This window comes from Hordeum vulgare, chromosome 1H (assembly GCF_904849725.1).
Source record: "Hordeum vulgare subsp. vulgare chromosome 1H, MorexV3_pseudomolecules_assembly, whole genome shotgun sequence".
Taxonomy (NCBI): Eukaryota; Viridiplantae; Streptophyta; class Magnoliopsida; order Poales; family Poaceae; genus Hordeum; species Hordeum vulgare.
Window position 1 is genome coordinate 65,137,515 of NC_058518.1, and position 18,553 is coordinate 65,156,067.

The following is an 18,553-nucleotide window of genomic DNA, read 5'->3' on the forward strand; positions in this document are numbered from 1 at the left end:
GGGCGCTAGAGATGCTCACTAGCAAGGTAGAGACAAATTCATACATATATTTGAAAACAGTTTCGTTTAAGATATGGGCCTACGCGTGAATATCACAATCGATCACCTAAGGGGAGGAATCCTCTTGCTTAATCGAGTCCAAAAGATTTATTCGCATCAAGGTGTCTGGTGTCTATCCACTCCAGCTAGCGTGGGGCAACAGAAAGCAGAATACAAAACTCAGTGGGGTCTCACGATCATGCGAAAATTGATGTGATCAAGTCTCTGCCTGCTGAGATGAAGCATCCAAAATAGCCATTCAAGATATTCAGAAAACTGAGATGACCATTCGAACATTCTAGAATTTAATTCAGACAAGCCACAAAAGAACAAGACCTGATGAAATATGCTGAGAACTTATGATGCACACGCTAATTAAGTTGATGCATGACCCAACTCCATACCATACATAATTACAGCTGCAGCAGCAGAGAGGCAACTTTCATAGCTAAATAATTAAAGCATCCTAGCTCATGATCATGCCATCGTGGGGTTGAAATCGATTTGAGCTACAGTCCTAGAGCAAACTCCCTCTTCTTCCTGGCGATGTAGTCGTCGATGTCCTCCGGCGAGGCCACGCCGCGGACCAGGGTCGTCCCGCTGTTCTTCCTGGAGATGGCGACGTTGGCAGCGGCCAGCTTCTTGGTCACCGTCGCCGGCCTCGGGTTTGGGGAGACAGAAGGCCTGGTGACGGGTTTGTAGACGTACCTGATCTTGTCCACCTTCTCCACCCACACGTCGCCGTTGCCGGCGGTGGCAGCCATGGCGCGAGTCATGCTTGTGTTTTTGTGGGCGGGGGAGGAGATATGATATCAGGATTTGGCTTCCATGGCGTGGGATGATGGAACCTCCATTTATAGCCGCCAGGAGCAAGCAGCAGGTGTCGTCGTTTGTTGTCTGGAATGTTCAGTAGTGGGATTAAGTATGTAGGGACACAATTATCAGCCGCTGCCCTGTCGTCCTTGTAGTGGAGATTTTCTTTAAGACGATGAAAGAACAATAAAAGTAAAAGCCATTGGGTCTATGGGTCTGCGCTCCCTTATACTACCACGATGTTGCAACTCTCAAGCTGCATGTAAACTATCGACAAGCTGATGGTTTTCACTTTCAGTGTAATTTCGTTCAAATTTCAGAAATTTCGATACATACTGAAATAGTTGCTCGATCAAAGTATTTCAGCAATTTCGATAGCACGCACAAATTCAAATAGTTTTCAATTTATTTTGAGAGTGGTTTTTAGCTCCTGTGCGCCTAGGCACCCTCCATGAACAAAATGAAAAAAAATTGAAACTTTACAACATCAAAGATGCTCAAACTTTCTAGGTGCTTGCAAGTTTTCATGCCGAAAAAAAAATCAAGGAACTCTACACAGGAAAAACATTTGAGTGCTTCAAGTTTTGAGCACTTTTAGCACTGAAATCTAAAACTTATTTGTACTCCTTTCCCTACAAGATATTTTGACATGAAAACTTGCGAAAACCTATAATGTTTGACTACCTTTGATGTTGCAAAGTTTCAGTTTTTTTTCTATTTATTTTTTTAGTTTACTGTTCATGAAGGGTGCCTACGAACCCGGGAGCTGTTACATCTTTCTCATTTATTTTTAAAATTTCAAAATATTTGACTGGACCTCCATCAAATTCAATTGGAAATATTGACCCTTTGGCTAAAATGAAAACTGAAATAACTGAATTTCAGTGAAATTTGGTGATGTCGGCAACCTCTCGAATATTTCTGAAACTGAAATTTAAGACCAGGTAAATCATCAACAAGTAAATACACAACATTTAGAGCCGAGGCAACACAAAATCACAAGCCTTGGGGTTGCTAACTAATACCCACAACTCTAGAGGTGATGAGTAAGAAAAACACTCATCTTTGTGGAAGGAAAACACTTGTTACTACGGTTTCAGTATCGACCATGTGAAGCACCGCGAGAAGATATTCATATTTCCCGGTGCTTTTGAGTTTCCGCCGTTGCCGAACATTGTATGATTGCATCGCCAGTGGAATCTGTGATTGGTGTGGAGGCATCATCATCCCGCTCCATCTGAAAGTCATGGCGCCCGATCTTAAAGACTTAAAAGTGAGAAAGACGTGCCTCCACTGAAGCAGTAGAGAGCTGATCTAGACGCGTGGCGACAGTGAGATGACCCCGATTGCTAGATGGTGTCTCCCTGCGTATGGCAAGTGTACGAGCATGTAAAATATGCCAATTTGATCGAATCGTCTGCAAAGCTCCATAGAAAGCTGACAAGCTCAGCTCAGGCTTTTGCGGTGAGTAGGTTAATCAATCAAGGAGAAATTTCGTTGTTTCGTTTAGAACAATTATTAAGACTGAGAGCAATTCATTGCATGTTTTCGCATCTCTTGTGTCAGTGGACTCCGAACCAAAATTTGGTTCAATGGCTGCAGCAGTCAAGGATTTTTAATGCAACACGGGAAAAGCATGCAACACTTGGTTCAATGGCTGCAGTAGTCAAGGATTTTAAGATACATAATCGCGTGAGTTGTTGCGGCTAATCTGATTCCGCTACCAAACTAATTGGGCAGGAGAGATTCCATGTGCAGCATGTAACTTGTTGAAGGAGAAAGTTGTTGTCTACTTTCTTTAGGAAAAGAAAGAAACTAAAATGTTGTTGATTGCACTAGCAGGGTTTACAAACGTAATAAGAGAAAGGTGTAAGAGCATCTCTAGCACCCCGTATAAAGCCGGCCCGCAAAAGTCATTTCTAGTTTGTGAAAACACGATTTTACGGGCCTGCGTGGCCGGCGACCGAGCAGACCCGCAACGGGTCCAGTTTGCGGGGTCTGCTAAGCCGCCGTCCACGCCGGTCCATAAAATCTGTTATTTCCTACATTTTTAGGCATGAAAACACATTTCTTTATTTTTCTTTAAAAGGCATTTGATACATCATAATTCATCAAATCTTTGTTAAAACAGTAAGACCAGAAAAAACAAGAACCACAATTATGCATTTTAGAAGATATCCAACTTTCATAACTGCTCCCACTAGTTGGATCAACGTCTTCTCCATGCACTCATTGTTGATTTGGGGATTCTTCATCTTGCATTCTTCATTCTTCAACTTCGATTCTATAGAATTAGACGTTGCTTCCCTTCTAATTTCTTTTCTAATTGCACATGTAGCTGCATCGTTTGCCTCAATTATACTAAGGAGTGTACGAACATTTATTAAGTTTTTTTCTATCAATAAACCGATGTATTCTTCTTTCCAATACCAAAATAAGCATCCACCTTCCTACACAGATGAACGCCTCAATAAGCTACCAAAATTTAACCAAATAAGTTCACAAAGCCGAAAAGGAAGAAGAGCATACACGTCATTATTGCATTTGAAGAATACCCATCCCAGGTGCTGCCGTGTGTTGGATGTGAGCCGCAGCACTGTTTCTAGGCAGTCATCGCACTGTATGAGCGGCATCGGCAAGCCGGCGAGCCGCTGTGTGACCACCGAGTCCGGGCGACGGTCGAAAGAGTCCTTGCCGACAAACCAACGTCGTCAACTAGAGAATGAACCAGTACCTTCATGCGGTGCTGGCGCTTTGCCGGGGTTGTGCGAGGTGCTCCCCCAACCAATCCATGGCTTTGGCGCAGCCGCCGGTGGCTGGAAAAGCCAAATCCGGTGGCCGCGACAAAACAGCCGTCGATCTGCAGCTTTCCAGCCAGCCATGGCACGAGGGCGTGGGAGGGTCGATCTAGGGCCTGCCGCGGTCCGCCGTCGTGATCCCGACGGCTGGTATGGCCGGAATCAAAGGCGACGCCCGGCGGCAGTAGGTGAGGAAAAGCGCGGGATGAAATGTCCCACCAAGCAACCGCTCTAGATATATACACGGCACCGACGGGGCGGGGGGAGAACCTGCGTTTTCGCGGGTCGAGGTGGGCATTTTACCGCGCCCCGTAAAAAAATACGGGTCGGACACGGTTGCGGGGTCTGGTCTGACAGCATTTCTCACCCCGACCCGTATTTTAGCAGTTATTTTGCGGATCGGGGCATTATACGGGGTCTGCTAGAGATGCTCTAATAGCACCCGGGTGCCTAGGCACCCTTTGTGAACAGTAATATCATAAAATAGAAAAAAAGTTCAAAAATATATGAAACTTTGCAACATATAAGATGATTAAACTTTGTAGGTTTTACAAGTTTTCATGCCAAAATATCATGTAGAGAAAGGTGTACAAACAAGTTTCAGATTTCAATGTTAAAAGTTCTCAAAATTTAAAGTAATAAAATATTTTTCCTGTGTAGAGCTCCTCGAATGTTTCTTTGACATGAAAACTTGCAAGCACCTGAAAAGTTTGATCATCTTTGATCTTGCAAAGTTTCAGATTTTTTTGTAAAAAAAATCTATTTGTTTCGTGTTATTGTTCATAGCCTAGGCATCCGGGTGCTCAAAATCCTCTCTCAACGTGATAAACATCTGGTAGTCCAATAAAGTTGGTAGTACTTAATCGTTTCTTTAGGGGAAAACAGTGCTTAGTTCGGTAGTATGCACCTGCAATAAAAATCTTTAGCGGAAAACAGTGCTTAGTTCGGTAGTACTCCTACTTATTAACAAAGTTGAAGCAAAAGCTATGTTATCTTCCCTTTTGTTCCTGCTATAAGATTCCTCTGCTTTGTCTCTCACTCTATAAATTTTCATACTGCCATGCTACCTTCGACGGGTGATGTTGTCAGGGCAATATAATGCTCTTGTCATACTTCACTAGCAAAAGAGCCCGTGTGTTGCAACAGGAGAGAAAATAACATGTACTCTTAACACAATAATCACGACTCAAGACCTTAATAGGTCTACGTCTTTTAGTTCCAAATGACATCACATTTTAAGATCCCTCTCTCTCTCTCTTTCTGAGAGAAAATTCAGTACATTCAGTATGCTTATTTACAGAGGGAGTATACGCCAACTCGATGCATATTTAATTAACAAATCAAGAAATCAAAGCATGAAGGAATATTGCGTGCAGGTATTCCAAACAATTTAAATTTATGTCATGTGAACTTATATTATTAATAAACATATAATAAATAAGCATGGACATGATCTTACTTGATGTTTCAAGTTGCATGTCTCTCTCCTCCTCGGTGATGTCCACAAATATTTGCATGACGATGAAATAGCAAAGTATGCTTTATTAATTAGCATATGCACAAGAGCATTATTTTTGTCTTGCTGATTTAAGTGTATGCATTTGTAATCAAAGTAAAGCCTTAATTTGGTTGCAAACATATTAGACAGCTCCATCAAAAACAATAAATTTGTAAGTACATGCATGCCAAATCTTCAAGATTGCATATCAACATCGATATACTGTAAAAAAATCATCCGAAAAACAGTTTAAAACAATACGAAAAATCAAAGCTAAGTCATTGGTTTACGTAAAGTTTGTATAAGCATCATTGTTCAGTTTTTTATACATTAGAAATATTTTTTTGCGGGTGACATCAGAAATATTTTATATACACACGTTTAATATTTTCAATTTCATGGTTAACATTTTTAAAACATATTTATTTTTTATGTCTACTTTTTTTATACACGGTCTACATATTTTGTATGCATCATGATCATTTTTTATATACATGTTTGACATTATCCAAATACACGATTAACATTTTTGAAAAGTTATATTCTTTATGTCTACTTTGTTCCATACACATTGTATATTTTTGTATATGTTTTTCTTATACATCGAAAACATTTTTCTATGCACATTTAAAGTTTTTAAAATACATGATCAATATTTTTAAAATAAAAGAAAAGTATATTATTTATGATCCCTATGCACTGTACATTATTTGTATATATGGAAACTTTTTTGTCTATAAGTTTGACATTTCTTAAATCCATGATTAATATTTGTGCAAAGTTTATGCAAAAAAAGAAAAAAAAAAGAACTGAAAAAAGAAGGAAAAGGGAAACAAAAAGAGATAAAAGGGGGAGAAAAAGTGCTTGAACCAGGGATCAAACCTAGCTCTCCTAGAGAGCAGGAGAGTTGCACCAGCCACTACGCCTCACACATGGTAACAACAAATTACGGTTTCAGGCTTTAAGAAGGATAGCGTGCAACGATTTTGACAGGGAAAAAATTTAAACCGTTTTTTTGACTTATGGGTGGCATAGTGGATAATTTAAGCCAACTTCAAGGGCAATTTAAATGACGTACCACAGAAGTAATAGGTGTTTTATTAATAGGTAAAGAGGTAAAGATAAAGATAAGCATGCAACGCTCAGCTAACATCGGATTACGCCTAAGACTAAGCTAGCTAGAGTGGTGAACATAGTGATTATATATACTTCCTCTGTTTCAAAATAAGTGACGTAAATTTTATTCTAAGTTAGTACTCCCTCCGTCCCGAAATAAATGTCTTAAGCTTAGTACAAGTTTATACTAGAGCTAGTACAAAGTTGAGACAGTTATTTTAGGACGGAGGAAGTATAAATTTTGTACTAAAGCAAGGACACTTATTTTAAGACGAAGGAAGTACTTGATAAGAACAAATTGTGAAAGAGACTATTGTTACAAGGCCTATGGCTATAGCCTCAACTGTCCTAGGCCTGGCTCCGCCGCTCGCGTTGATCATTTGATATTCAGTTGCTTACACGTGGTGTGGGGCCCAAGATCCTAAGGGTGATTGCAAGAGATTGGATCTACAAAAATTAAATATTTTAAATTTCAAAGCAATACAAGGGTCATGTTTGTCAAGCACTGAGAAATTAGTTAGCTGGTCCAAATCTTGCTCCATCTTCGCCTGCTTTGCTGATGTTAATATCGATCGACATATACAATCACTACTACCCATGAACCATGAGTTACCCGCAAAGCGCAAAGCAACGAAGGCGCGGTGTGCATGCATCAGATGCCTACCGGATCGGAAGACTTGACGCCGGCAGGTGTTGCATGCGTCTGGAATCAAGGTGATTCTCCAACGACGTTGCTCGTCTGAAACAATATTTTCCCTTTTTGAAATTAAGCACCCATGCTACTTAGTAGTGTATGCAGAATCTATGGTCTGCTAGTGTCTATGTAGGGCTGATACAAATGCCTACGCATAGACAATATCAACCTGCAAAGAGCAGGAAGCTGCCTGCTATGGTACATAGAAGGTAGGGAGCAGCTACAAGAATTTGTTCCAAGTGTCAAGTTCCAGCTTTGGAAAACGGGTGGCTGGTCTGCCACCAAGGTGGGGAAGGAGAACAGATTTTAAGGTTTCACATTGCATTATCGAGATTGATGTGATTACAAGTGCAAATAAATAAGCATCTGAGGTAAAATTAAGGTTCGCTCGACATGGGTCGCGACCTAGTCATAGGATTGGTGGTGCATGAGGCTTCATCCTTTCGTGAATAAGCCTATTTTCAGTTAATCTACTTTCGGTTGTGGTGACTGAGAAAGTTGCTAGTTTAGAAGTATCTCTTGGTTTGATTAATGGTTGTTGTGGTGATTTTAATATTATATACCAATGAAACAAGAAAAATAATGGCAATTTTGTTGGTCATTGGCCTTTCATGGTTTATTCAGTTACTGAGAATATGGACTTGAGACATTGCTCTTTCATCAAACGGTTTGCATGGGAAAATAGCTTGGATAGCCCCACATATGAGGATGTGATGTTTTTGCACCTGAGCTCAAATGAGCTCGGATAAACAATAAATTCAAAAAATATTGTAAAAATCTGAAAAAAAATCGGCAAACTTTGATAAATGGTCTAAGTGCTCTCAAAGTTTCATCACGGAATCACATTTGTAAAGTCGTGGCAAAAAAAAAATGAAACTCTGAAAATGCTACTTTCGAAAGCATTTTGAAGCATTAATTTCTTTTTGGCCACGACTTAAAAAACTGTGATTTCGTACTGAAATTTTACAAGCTATTAGAACATTTGTCAAAGTTGGAATTTTTTAAACATTTTAAAAATATTTTTCAAATTTATTGTTCACCCGAGCTCATTTGAGCTTGGGTGTAGAAAAACACTTTCCCACATATGACTGCTACTGCTACTGAATACAATTTGTTTCCGCCTCTTTGAAAAACTTGAACCTCACACACAGAAGGAAAATAGGCCGATATTGCTGAATTTGAACCGCGTCCTCTTTTTTTTTTTGGTAACATAGTTATGATGCCAAAAATTAATAGAAACGTGGACAATGTCCCTTGTTGCAACTCGATGAACAATGCCATCAAATCGCCCTTTATCATCTGGTAGCACTTCTGATAGATGAGTTGTTAGAGGAGCAGGGATGAGGGGCAAGAGAGGAAGGAGCAGTGAACTGACCCAGCAGCAAGGCAATGGAAATAGAGAGGATGGAGCAGGAACGTGGTTAACCAATACCTTCATTACATGGGAGCGGCGTCGGCGGGGGTGGCATCGACATCAAGACGAGGATGATCAAGGAGAAGAACAACAGGGTGGGGAGGAAACAAAGAGAAGGACGGTGGCAGTGGGCGATGGATGCCAAGAGAAAGCAGACACAGCAAACATAGGGAGGAAGCTAATATTATGAACATATGTTCATATGAACCCCTTACTAGTTAGGCGCATATTCAGAAATTCATGAAAAAGCATTCTCATTGTATAATGTACAAAAAAGATGCACTATTAAGTTACAAAACAAAGAGATGTTCTTATGTTTTTCCTTTTTTTGAACTTTTATCATCTTTTACATATAACCTTTTTCCTCAATTTTATGTATGTCTAAATTAACATTTTGTAGTACCATGACCCTTTTACGAAATTTAAAAATATGTAAGTATGCAAATGCATGAAGGGATAGATATGATATAGGTTGGCGTTGATATCAGACCTCCACCCCAGTAGCATTCGTATCAGAGGAAAAAGTATTGTTAAGACCTGCAGCATACAAGTATATTAACAGAACTATATACCATGTGGGTTTATGAGCCCCTCCCCGGTTTCTTTTTACAATACTCCCCCCGTCCCACGATATAAGATGTTACTACAATCAATATATAATATTGGTCATAGTAACATCTTACTCCCTCTAACAAAATATAAGATATTTTTTACACTGCCATAGTGTCAAAAGAGGTCTTAAGAGTATTATAGGGCGGGGGGAGTAGCAAACTAGTTTCCTTATCCAGTCAACAGCTATTGACAATCAAGATCAAGTAGTGCAAATACATGAAAATACTACAAGCAGTACTAAAATAGACAACGGAAAACAAGTGATCGGCCAAACTACTTAGCTACCAACATAGGATTGCCTGTTGTATCCTCCTGATGCGGCGCCATTCACATACATCTGGCGCTCCTGGCCAACACCCTGCGCCGGACAGTCTCTCGCAAAGTGACCAGGCTGATTACATTTGTAGCACAGACCAGTGTTGGCGTTGCCGCCAACTGAAGAACCGTAGGGGGCAGCCTGTCCTGGACAGTCTCTAGAAAAGTGCCCAGGCTGGTTACATTTGAAGCACAAGCCTGAGCTGGCATTGGCAGCTGGAGGACCATAGGAATTAGCCGCGAAGCCACCACTACCTGCTGCTGGTGTCGCTGATGGTGCAGTCGGCATCCCACGAGATGCAGCTGGAGGACCATAGGAATTAGCCGCGAAGCCACCACTACCTGCTGCTGGTGTCACTGATGGTGCAGTCGGCATCCCACGAGATGCAGCTGGAGGACCATAGGAATTAGCCGCGAAGCCACCACTACCTGCTGCTGGTGTTGCTGAAAGTGCAGATGGCATCCCATGAGATGCGCTGAATTGCTGCCCAAACTGATTTGGGCCACCCATATTCATGGCATAGGAATTGTTGGAAGCTGGCACACTCTGATCAGCTTCTGAGTTAATGAAACCAGTATTAACAGCAGGACCACCATTCAGCCCAGGGGACGAGCCTGAGGCATCCTCCACCAAAAGGCTATCAATCGCCCCCAGAAGAAAACGACTCTCTTTCGCTGGGTCGTATATTTCAGCCTTGACAACGTTGCACTTCACACGTGGCTCATCATTATAGACTTCTTCCTTGACTTTCAGCTTGAATAGGTATTGCTGAAAGCGGACCTGCTGTATGATTTCTGCGAACCGTACATCGTCTTGCTCTTCATGCTTTATCCTGAAAAGATCTTGTGCTGGGAGGCCAACTATCTCCTGGCCAGACTCTTGGAACGCAGTAGCATAGGTAAACCCAGTGTGATCCTGGATATGACATGACAGCAAGTACCTATACTCACACGTCTCAGAGCTCTGCTCGCATTTCTCACATAGCCACATCCCGTCACCATTATTTATGACTTTTTTGTTGCAGCGCTTACCATTAACCTCTGTGGTGCATGCTGGGTAACAAAAATTATCAGTGTAGATTTGTGAAATTGCACCTTGAACGGTGATCCAATCAGGCTTTTCTGATTGCCCCAAGCGTTCATCCTTGATCTGTGCAGTTTTTTTCCGGACATCAGTCCTGCCCATGCTTGACATTTCCCCAGATAAAGAAGTGCAGGCAGCAATTTTTCCTTCAGTTATGTACCACTGCCCCAGCCTTTTAGCTTCAGCGAAATCTGGATTTATTTTTAACAAACTTGAGTTAGTTGTACTCACTGTTTTGCCGTTGAATTCACCTACACGGCCAGATTTGAGTGCAAGTATAGGATTCAAACCAGAATCGCACAGCGACTGCAGTTGCTGACCTTCAGCATCACAGAAGTTACCCCAAAAGGTTATGTCCACACTGCAACCAGACATGTCCTTCAGTTGAAGGACTCTTTTCTGGGTTTCCCCGCCATTCTTCAGCATTACTGTAAAAGAAGGCCTAACTGAAGTAACAACCCCAAGCAAGTCTATCGTGGTATCTTTATCCATGTTTGCAATTTCGCTGATCTGCCGGAAATTGAACTGCAGCTTAGGGATGCTGCTATCATCACCAGAACAAACTTCTATAGATGATGAAGGCTCAAGGTTCATTTCATAGTCATTGTTTAAAGGGTTAAACCTCTTGTTTGCAGGTTTTAGTGATCCCCTAGATACCAAGTACACCTTGTCAACCTCAATTACGTCATAGAACTGATCAACTGCCGCGTCAAAGCATGTTGCACGAATTTCTACACCCTGTGCATCAAGGAGATCAAAGGAGAAGACTTTTCCTGAACCTTTTGCTTTATTGAAGTGCCTGACATGAGCCTTCGCAGTCACCCTAGCCTTTATTGTCCATGTACGTTGGTATGGGTTCAGTGCAGAAATTGGAATAACACGAGAAGCAGCTTCATTCTTAGCAGCTGGGCCACTATTTCTATGGGGTGGAGGTGGCTGCTGATATGAAGGCTGTGCAGGGGGCCCATATATATTGCCAGGAGGGCCAAAGCCCCCACCTGTGCCAGGAAGCGCAGAACTTTGGTTTTGATGAGAGTTTGGCTGCACCACATAGGCATTCATTGTGTTCTGTGCTGACATTGTACCATAAGTTCCACCAGACAACACATTGTTAGCGCCAGGTTGAACAGGCTGACAAATTGAAGAGTCAACGCCTGGGCCCCTGTTGTTGGCTCTACCATATGACAGATTGTTACCAATCTGCTCCACCTTTGGGGCAACTGTAGACCCCAGCATGCCTGGGCCACCAGAATAGTTTCCACTGTTTGTTTGAGCAGCATTGGCTGGTAAGCTAGGCTCCTGTCCCTCAGGTAAGCTTTTCTCATAAACCTTTGGTGTCCCGATTTTGGCGCACTCACTTTGAAGAACTTCAAGTTTGACAACAATAACGATCCTGAATGCAATGGAAAAGAATTGCAGGTCAACTGATTAGAGAACCAAATACAGATATCAAATTGTTTTAAAGTTATATGGTTAATTCTACCAGAAACTTTGTTTTCTAGAAACACACTCAGCTCATAAAACGGTACAGAAATATGAGCAATTTGAAGAGATCGGAGAATATAATAGCTACATCCACATGCCCCTTATTCTATAGAATTAAAAATACAGCCTTCATGTTTTCACAAAGAGAACAAGCAAGGTTCCAAACACGTGATGTAAATTGTTTCATTAGTTTGACACTGCAATCAACAATCAAAATGACAGATCGTAGGCCATAAGCATTGGCACAAAATAGAACTCCCGTTTTTCTGCAACAAACATGATACCATGGGTTATAAATTCCTACATAAGAAAGGTGGTTCTCAGAAAACTATATATCATAGAAGGATGGAGCTTTCTTGTCAATGGTAGCTTGGTAAAACATGCAAAGCTAAGTGTGTATTGGACAATAGTGTGCTCACAGACAGTCAGCGGCATGTTGAACCACAGTAGAATATGAAATCAAACTTTCTTAGGGTCCTCAGAAGAATGAGATTCCAAGCAGGCTATGCATATTACTGGCATTAGATGATTAGATCAACATGAAACGTTCAACACATTCATTAAAATAGCACTGCATCAAACACCAAACCCCACTCCATTTTGCCAACCCATGCCCAAAGCCCAAAACTAGCTAGCAGCTTATCCCACACCCAAGCTGACTACGCAGCAGGAAATCCCCAACAGAGCAAGCGCAATCCCTAACCTAGCCCTTGCCGTCGGCGGACACCAGGCACCTGCAAATCTACCAATGGGCGAATGAGAAGCAGCAGTCCCGGTCGCGTCCTGCATGGTAGGCAGCAGCCACATCACAGCATCAAGCTCCCGCAAACAGAGAGTTGCAGTTTGCAAAGGCAGCAAGCGCAAACAGCAGCTGTACAATGATCCTGTCAAATACAGTTTCTTCTGATATTCACCTTCAATTTCTACTTTTCTAGCCAATTATTGAACATGGTGACGTTGTAATGTAGGGAATCAATAAGAAAATGAAACCAATAGCTGCTTATTTTGGAACTCCCACAATTACTGAGCCACAAGTGCAGTCTGCTCAAGTGTTCAATGAACCTGAATTTGTTCATGAACTTGGAAGTATCTAATGAAGGATCTTATGCAAATATTTCACATGCTCCTGTTCTTGAACCTGAAGTGGCTAATGAGGCCTCTGATGCTAACATTTTGCAAGCTCCTATTCAAGGGTTTACTCAAGCTGACATCAAACCTGATCCGAGACTTCGGAAACAAATTGGAGAATATACACCCCAGAAATTAGAGATGCACTTAGGAGGGAATATTTGAAGAATGGTCCATGTCAGCCACTTGGGCATGATTTTCCTCGCAACATTAATACAGATAATATGGTATTCAGAGAGGAATCGTTTGAGGAGTTTGATTGGCTAGAGTACAGTGTAGACGAAAAACGTGCATATTGTTTTTACTGCTTTCTTTTCAAGCAGTCAGCAAGCCATGTATAAAAGTTTGTTGGCAATATCATCAAGCAGGACGGGGTATAAAAACTGGAAGAAGGCAGTGGAATATTGCAGGCTTCATGTAGGTTCGATAAAGAGTGCTCCCAACAGTGCAAAACGACATTGTGGGAATTTCAAGAATCAGAAGCAAAGTGTGGCATATGCAATTACTACTCAAACTGAGAGGGGCCATCTTCAATATCAGAATGTTTGTTAGCTGTTATGGGTGTTTTCATGTTTCTTCTTAGGCAAGGACTTGCTTTCTATGGCCATGATGAGTCTAAGACTTCAAGAAACATGGGTAGTATTCGTGAGATGTTGAATTGGCATGCTAAAGTTTACTGCAGCAGCTGAGGGATGAAGGATGGGGGCCACTTTTGGAGGCTGCCACTTCGTTTTGTGTTAAGAAAGTGATGCCAATGGCTAATATGAATGAGAATATTCCAGCAAGGACAGTGGCGAAGCCAGGAGTTCAAAGTTGCGATGTCAAATTCAAAATTGTGATGTCACTTAGTTGTACTTCGATTAATTTTACATTATTTTTTAGACGATTTCTACTGTGTTTGCCTTAACCCTGTGTAGTCAACTGACTACACAGAACACCCCTGGCACCGCCACTGAGCAAGGAGTTACCCAAGGAGTTCTCGCAAAATGGTAAGTTGCTTCCATCATTAGAAGGTTGAAATATTTACTCAGTTGACTTCAATCAAGAAGAACAATTTCATTTTGATGGTCAGCTCAAGATATACATTGATATGATGAAAAGGTTTGCTGTTTTTTGTGGTTGTTATAGTCTTGCTAATCTTGCTCTCAAGTTGGTTGGAACTAAGGAGCATTTACAATTTCCTTTGCTTTATCGGCTCATCAAACTTGCTTTGACTTTGCCAGTAGCAATGGCATCAGTTGACAGAGTTTTCTCAGCCATGAATATCATAAAGACAGATTTGAGAAATAAGATATCTGACTATTGGTTGAATGACATGGTGATATGCTATGTTGAGCGAGATATATTTGCTCGAATTGATGACAAGAAGATTGTTGAACATATTCATGGTTTGAGGAACCGTAGAGGCCATCTACCAAACCATCTACGTAAAATCAGAACTCAGGGTAAATACTTTTCTTATCTATTGTTTCAAACTTTTCTTACCTATTGGACTTGGGAGTTGGACACTAAGGCGAGGGAATGAATGGCTCAAGCAGCGAAAGTCCATGTTAATACTTAACAGTTCTCTGTGACATTTATGTTGTCTTTTGTGCTTCTTGGGGTTGCATCACCTAGTTGTTGAGAATCCTGGACTATTTTGAACCATTAGGCATTAGTTATGTTAATTTTTGAGTGCATCTGGCTTTGGATTTGAGTTTTACAAGTTTTGGTTCAGCGGACTTGCATTTGCACGTTAAGATTTTTAGACCTTTGATGTTTCGCCCCGGTGAGTTCAATTCCTGGATCTACCACTGGCAGGCACCAACTATACGCGCCTACCTGCAACTCAAGAAACTACCACAAAGATACCATCTTTGCTGAAACCGCTGGTGCCCCGGACAAATCGACAGCGGAATACTAAGACAGGCAAGCAGATCAAGATCCAATCGAGGCCAAAGGGAGAGAATAAATGTCGGTTGACGCACCTGCGTTTCTGGATGGTGTTGCACGTCATGTCCGTGAGGTGGACGATGGAGCCGACGCGGAGGGTTCCGTCCTTTATGAGGTCGTTGAGGCCGGTGCCGAGCATGGACTGCTGGGAGTGGACGCCGTCGGAGAGCAGCATGCGGAACCGCTCCGAGTGCTGCGCCGCGGCCGCCGCCGCGGTCGTGTTCTTGGCGACGACGGGGCGCAGGTCAGCGACCTGCAGCACCGGCTGGAACCTCGCCGGCCCGTTCGGGAGCTCCCATATCTCCATCACCGCGCCCGGCGTCAGCGGCGGCGGCGCCTCCATCGAATCGGCGGAAGGGGAGGGGAGGGGAGGTTTCGAATTTGGGGGAGGGTTTTGCCGTTGGTGGTGTGGGGTGGGGGATGGGGGAGTGGCGGCGGTGTACGGGAAGAGAGGAGGGCTCGGTTTGTGAGGTGGGGATTGGTGGGCGGTGGGCGGTTCATGGACCGGCTGCACGGTGGGTGTTTTGAGAAGTTTCGGCCCGGAGGGAAATGGAGGGAGAGCCGAATTTCAATTTGGGAATGCCCGGGAACGGGGGAAAACGCAGGAGAACTGTCTTCGCGTTTGCCACTCTTTGAGAAACATTTGATTTTTCTTGTTTTTCCAGAAAAACCACACTGGTGCTCCCTCTATAAATTAATATAAGATGTTTTAAGCATCTTTGATGATGTAGATGTACAAATAGTTATTTTTTGCACTTTCGATGTCAAAAAACCCACCTCTAACAAATAATGTAGATGTAGAAAAATTACATCACCTCCTTGAGGAAAATGTAAAATATAACATCTGGAGATGTATTTGCATCTCCGCCTTCAGATGATGTAAAACCGGCGGTCGCACGACAACTGTCAAATATCTTCATTTCTTCTCAACTTCTTTCTCTTTTTACCCGCCGCACAGTTGCTGCCACCCCGATTCGCCCGCCGCACTATCGCTGCTGTCAGCCCGCGTCGGATCCGGTCGCCTACCACCCTGTTGCCACTCTCCCTTGAACCGTCGCACCGATTGCCACCCCCGCCAACCCGGCACTCTTCCGTCGCCGCCACGACGCTCCTCCCGACGGCGCCGCCCCGATTCACTCGCCGCGCAACCGCCAACACCCCGGTGTCGCCATCCCGTTGAAGAAGCTCCCGAAGAACAAGATGGTGTTCTTCGACGTGCGAGCGAAGCCGTCCGGCAACTTCGACGTCGAGTTCTCCGACGTCGGCCGCTGCTTCTGGCTTGGCACGTACCCCACCATCGACAAGGTCGTGCATGCCTACGACGTGGCAATGTGGCGTGCCCGGGATGCCAAGGTCGGACCTCATCTTGCCGGATATTAAGACCCTGGCGGATGCGGAGTTCCTCATGCCGGAAGGCCAATAACGAATAAGAGGCCAACCATTTTTGTTGCTCCCGTCGATAGCGACGAGGCGCGACGACGAGTTTCGCGTGGGAGCATCCAGAGTATGTTCAAGCCGAGCGCATGTTCTTTTGAAAGCGTGAGGTCGAGAAGGAGAAGGAGGAGGATGAGGTCAGTCCCCTGATGGCGCTCCCCGTCGACTCCTCGGAGAAGGATGAGGAGGAGGACAAGGAGTACTATATGCCCTCGGAGGAGGTCGACTACTTTGATGGATGTAGTAGTTTGAATTGGTTGTAGTAGTCGTCTATTATTTTAATTAGAACTATGTTTGGATTACGTTTCAAATGAAGTAGTAGTCGAAGTTTCTAGTTTTTACATCTTTACATTTGCATCATCTATTGGAGTTGGAGTTTTACATCACAAATATACATCATTTGTTGGAGTTGGCTCTTTTTTAAAGATGTAAATGATAGAGGCAAAGGTGTCCCTATCTTTCGATGAGATGGTGGTGATCGTTTTTGGTGAAGTAGACTTTGACGATCCGACTACGAACGTGTGAGGACGTCACGCCTTAGCAATAGCTAAACCAACTCCGAGAGGTTATTGACCACGCCGGAGCACGATCACCCTCACCACGAGGGTTTGTTTCCTGCACGCAAACAAAGAACAAGCAAGAAACTAAGATTGCAATCTGGATATTGTGAATACAAGAGGAAAGCTTTATAGATGAAGGTGGGGTTATGTGACTCCTTTGTCTAGTCGTGGAACACAAACGAAGAACGCGAAGTTGTAGTTATGGCGAACTTGTAATCTAAACAAAACTCAAGTCTAAATGGTACCCTAAGGGTTGTATATATGAGGGAAGAGAGAGGGATTTTCGTGACCCTTGGAGGAGGGGTCCAAAAACGACCCTAAACTCGATTTCCCCACACATACGGACTCTAAAAATAGCCTATAATATGGTATTTTGAAATTACATGGGTCTGGCCAAAAAATAAGGTGGCGTGCCACCTATAATAGCCTATGGTGTGGCTTCTTGAATATTTCGTCCAAGCCTTCATGCTCTCCTTACGGTGGCTTCAAAGTGCGAAAATCACCAATGGAAGCTCAATTGTTCTTTCTCACGCGTGCACCTTCTTCTCCATGGTTGATCTCGCTCCAACGGATATCCTTCTTGTCCATGCTAGGTCCTTCATTCATAAGTACAACAAAAGTATCTAACTTAGGCAGCATCATATGTTCATGAACATTAGAAGGATTTCCAAGAAACGAAAGTACCTCGTAATTCAATTGGCATGCGCGAACTCTAGTAACTGGTCCACTATGTATAGCAGCTGGGATTGTGGGTGTAATAATGGTATTGATGTCCTGATCATCCTCCCCTTCTTGAATTGAAGTCGTCCTCGATGGAAGCTCATCTTCCTCACCCAAATATGGCTTCAAATCTGCAATGTTTAAAAGTGGGACCAACCCAAAATCTGCAGACAGCTCAAGTCTATATGCATTATCATTTATTTTCTCTAACACCTTGAAAGGACCATCAACACGCGGCATTAGCTTTGACTTGCGCAAATCAGGAAACATATCCTTACACAAATGCAACCAAACAAGATCTCCAGGTGCAAAAACAACATGTTTTCTACTCTTATCTTCAACAACTTTATATTTAGCATTCATACGCTCAATATTTTTCCTTAGTTAACTCATGCATCTTTAATATCAAATCAGCATGTTCTAGCATCAAAATTAACCTTCTCCGAATATGGAAGAGGTAACAAATCAATAGGTGCACAAGGTAAGAAACCATACACAACTTCAAAATGGCACATCTTAGTAGTAGAATGCAACGAACGGTTATAAGAAAATTCAATATGAGGCAGGCATTCTTCCCACCTTTTCAGGTTTTTCTTCAAACAACCCTAAGCATAGTAGACAATGATCTACTGACTTCTTCAGTTTGTCCATTTGTTTGGGGATGACATGTAGTACTAAAAAGCAGTCTTGTCCCCAACTTAGCCCATAAACATCTCCAAAAGTGGCTAAGAAATTTAGCATCACGATCTTAAACATTCGTATTTGGCACACCATGCAAGCGAATAATTTCACAAAAGAACAAATCAGACACATTAGCAGCGTCATCACTTTTATGAGATGGTATAAAGTGTGCCATTTTTGAAAATCTCTCCACGACAACAAATATGCTATGCCTCCCCTTTTTTGTTCGA

The 18,553-nt window shown here is 42.7% G+C and overlaps 2 protein-coding genes across 2 annotated transcripts; both read right to left on the reverse strand.

The window, feature by feature from the left end:
- Nucleotides 1–321: 321 nt before the first annotated feature.
- On the reverse strand, nt 322–965 carry LOC123407133. The gene has a single exon (XM_045100202.1). The coding sequence runs from the start codon at nt 813–815 to the stop codon at nt 549–551; it is 267 nt and encodes an 88-aa protein (XP_044956137.1). The 5' UTR covers nt 816–965; the 3' UTR covers nt 322–548.
- Nucleotides 966–9,038: 8,073 nt separating this feature from the next.
- LOC123424396 (replication protein A 70 kDa DNA-binding subunit C-like) lies at nt 9,039–15,492 on the reverse strand. Its single transcript, XM_045108005.1, has 2 exons — nt 14,964–15,492; nt 9,039–11,776 (listed from the first exon to the last, which is right to left on the reverse strand). The coding sequence occupies exons 1-2, from the start codon at nt 15,269–15,271 to the stop codon at nt 9,262–9,264; spliced, it is 2,823 nt and encodes a 940-aa protein (XP_044963940.1). The 5' UTR covers nt 15,272–15,492; the 3' UTR covers nt 9,039–9,261.
- Between the last annotated feature and the right edge of the window lie 3,061 nt (nt 15,493–18,553).

What these genes read in the sequence shown, in the direction of transcription:
- LOC123407133 (XM_045100202.1), bottom strand. Translation starts at nt 815, where the DNA reads ATGACTCGCGCCATGGCTGCCACCGCCGGCAACGGCGACGTGTGGGTG.
- LOC123424396 (XM_045108005.1), bottom strand. Translation starts at nt 15,271, where the DNA reads ATGGAGGCGCCGCCGCCGCTGACGCCGGGCGCGGTGATGGAGATATGG. An exon ending in AACACCATCCAGAAACGCAG is followed by an intron (nt 11,777 to 14,963) that starts GTGCGTCAACCG and finishes CATTGCATTCAG; the next exon opens with GATCGTTATTGTTGTCAAAC.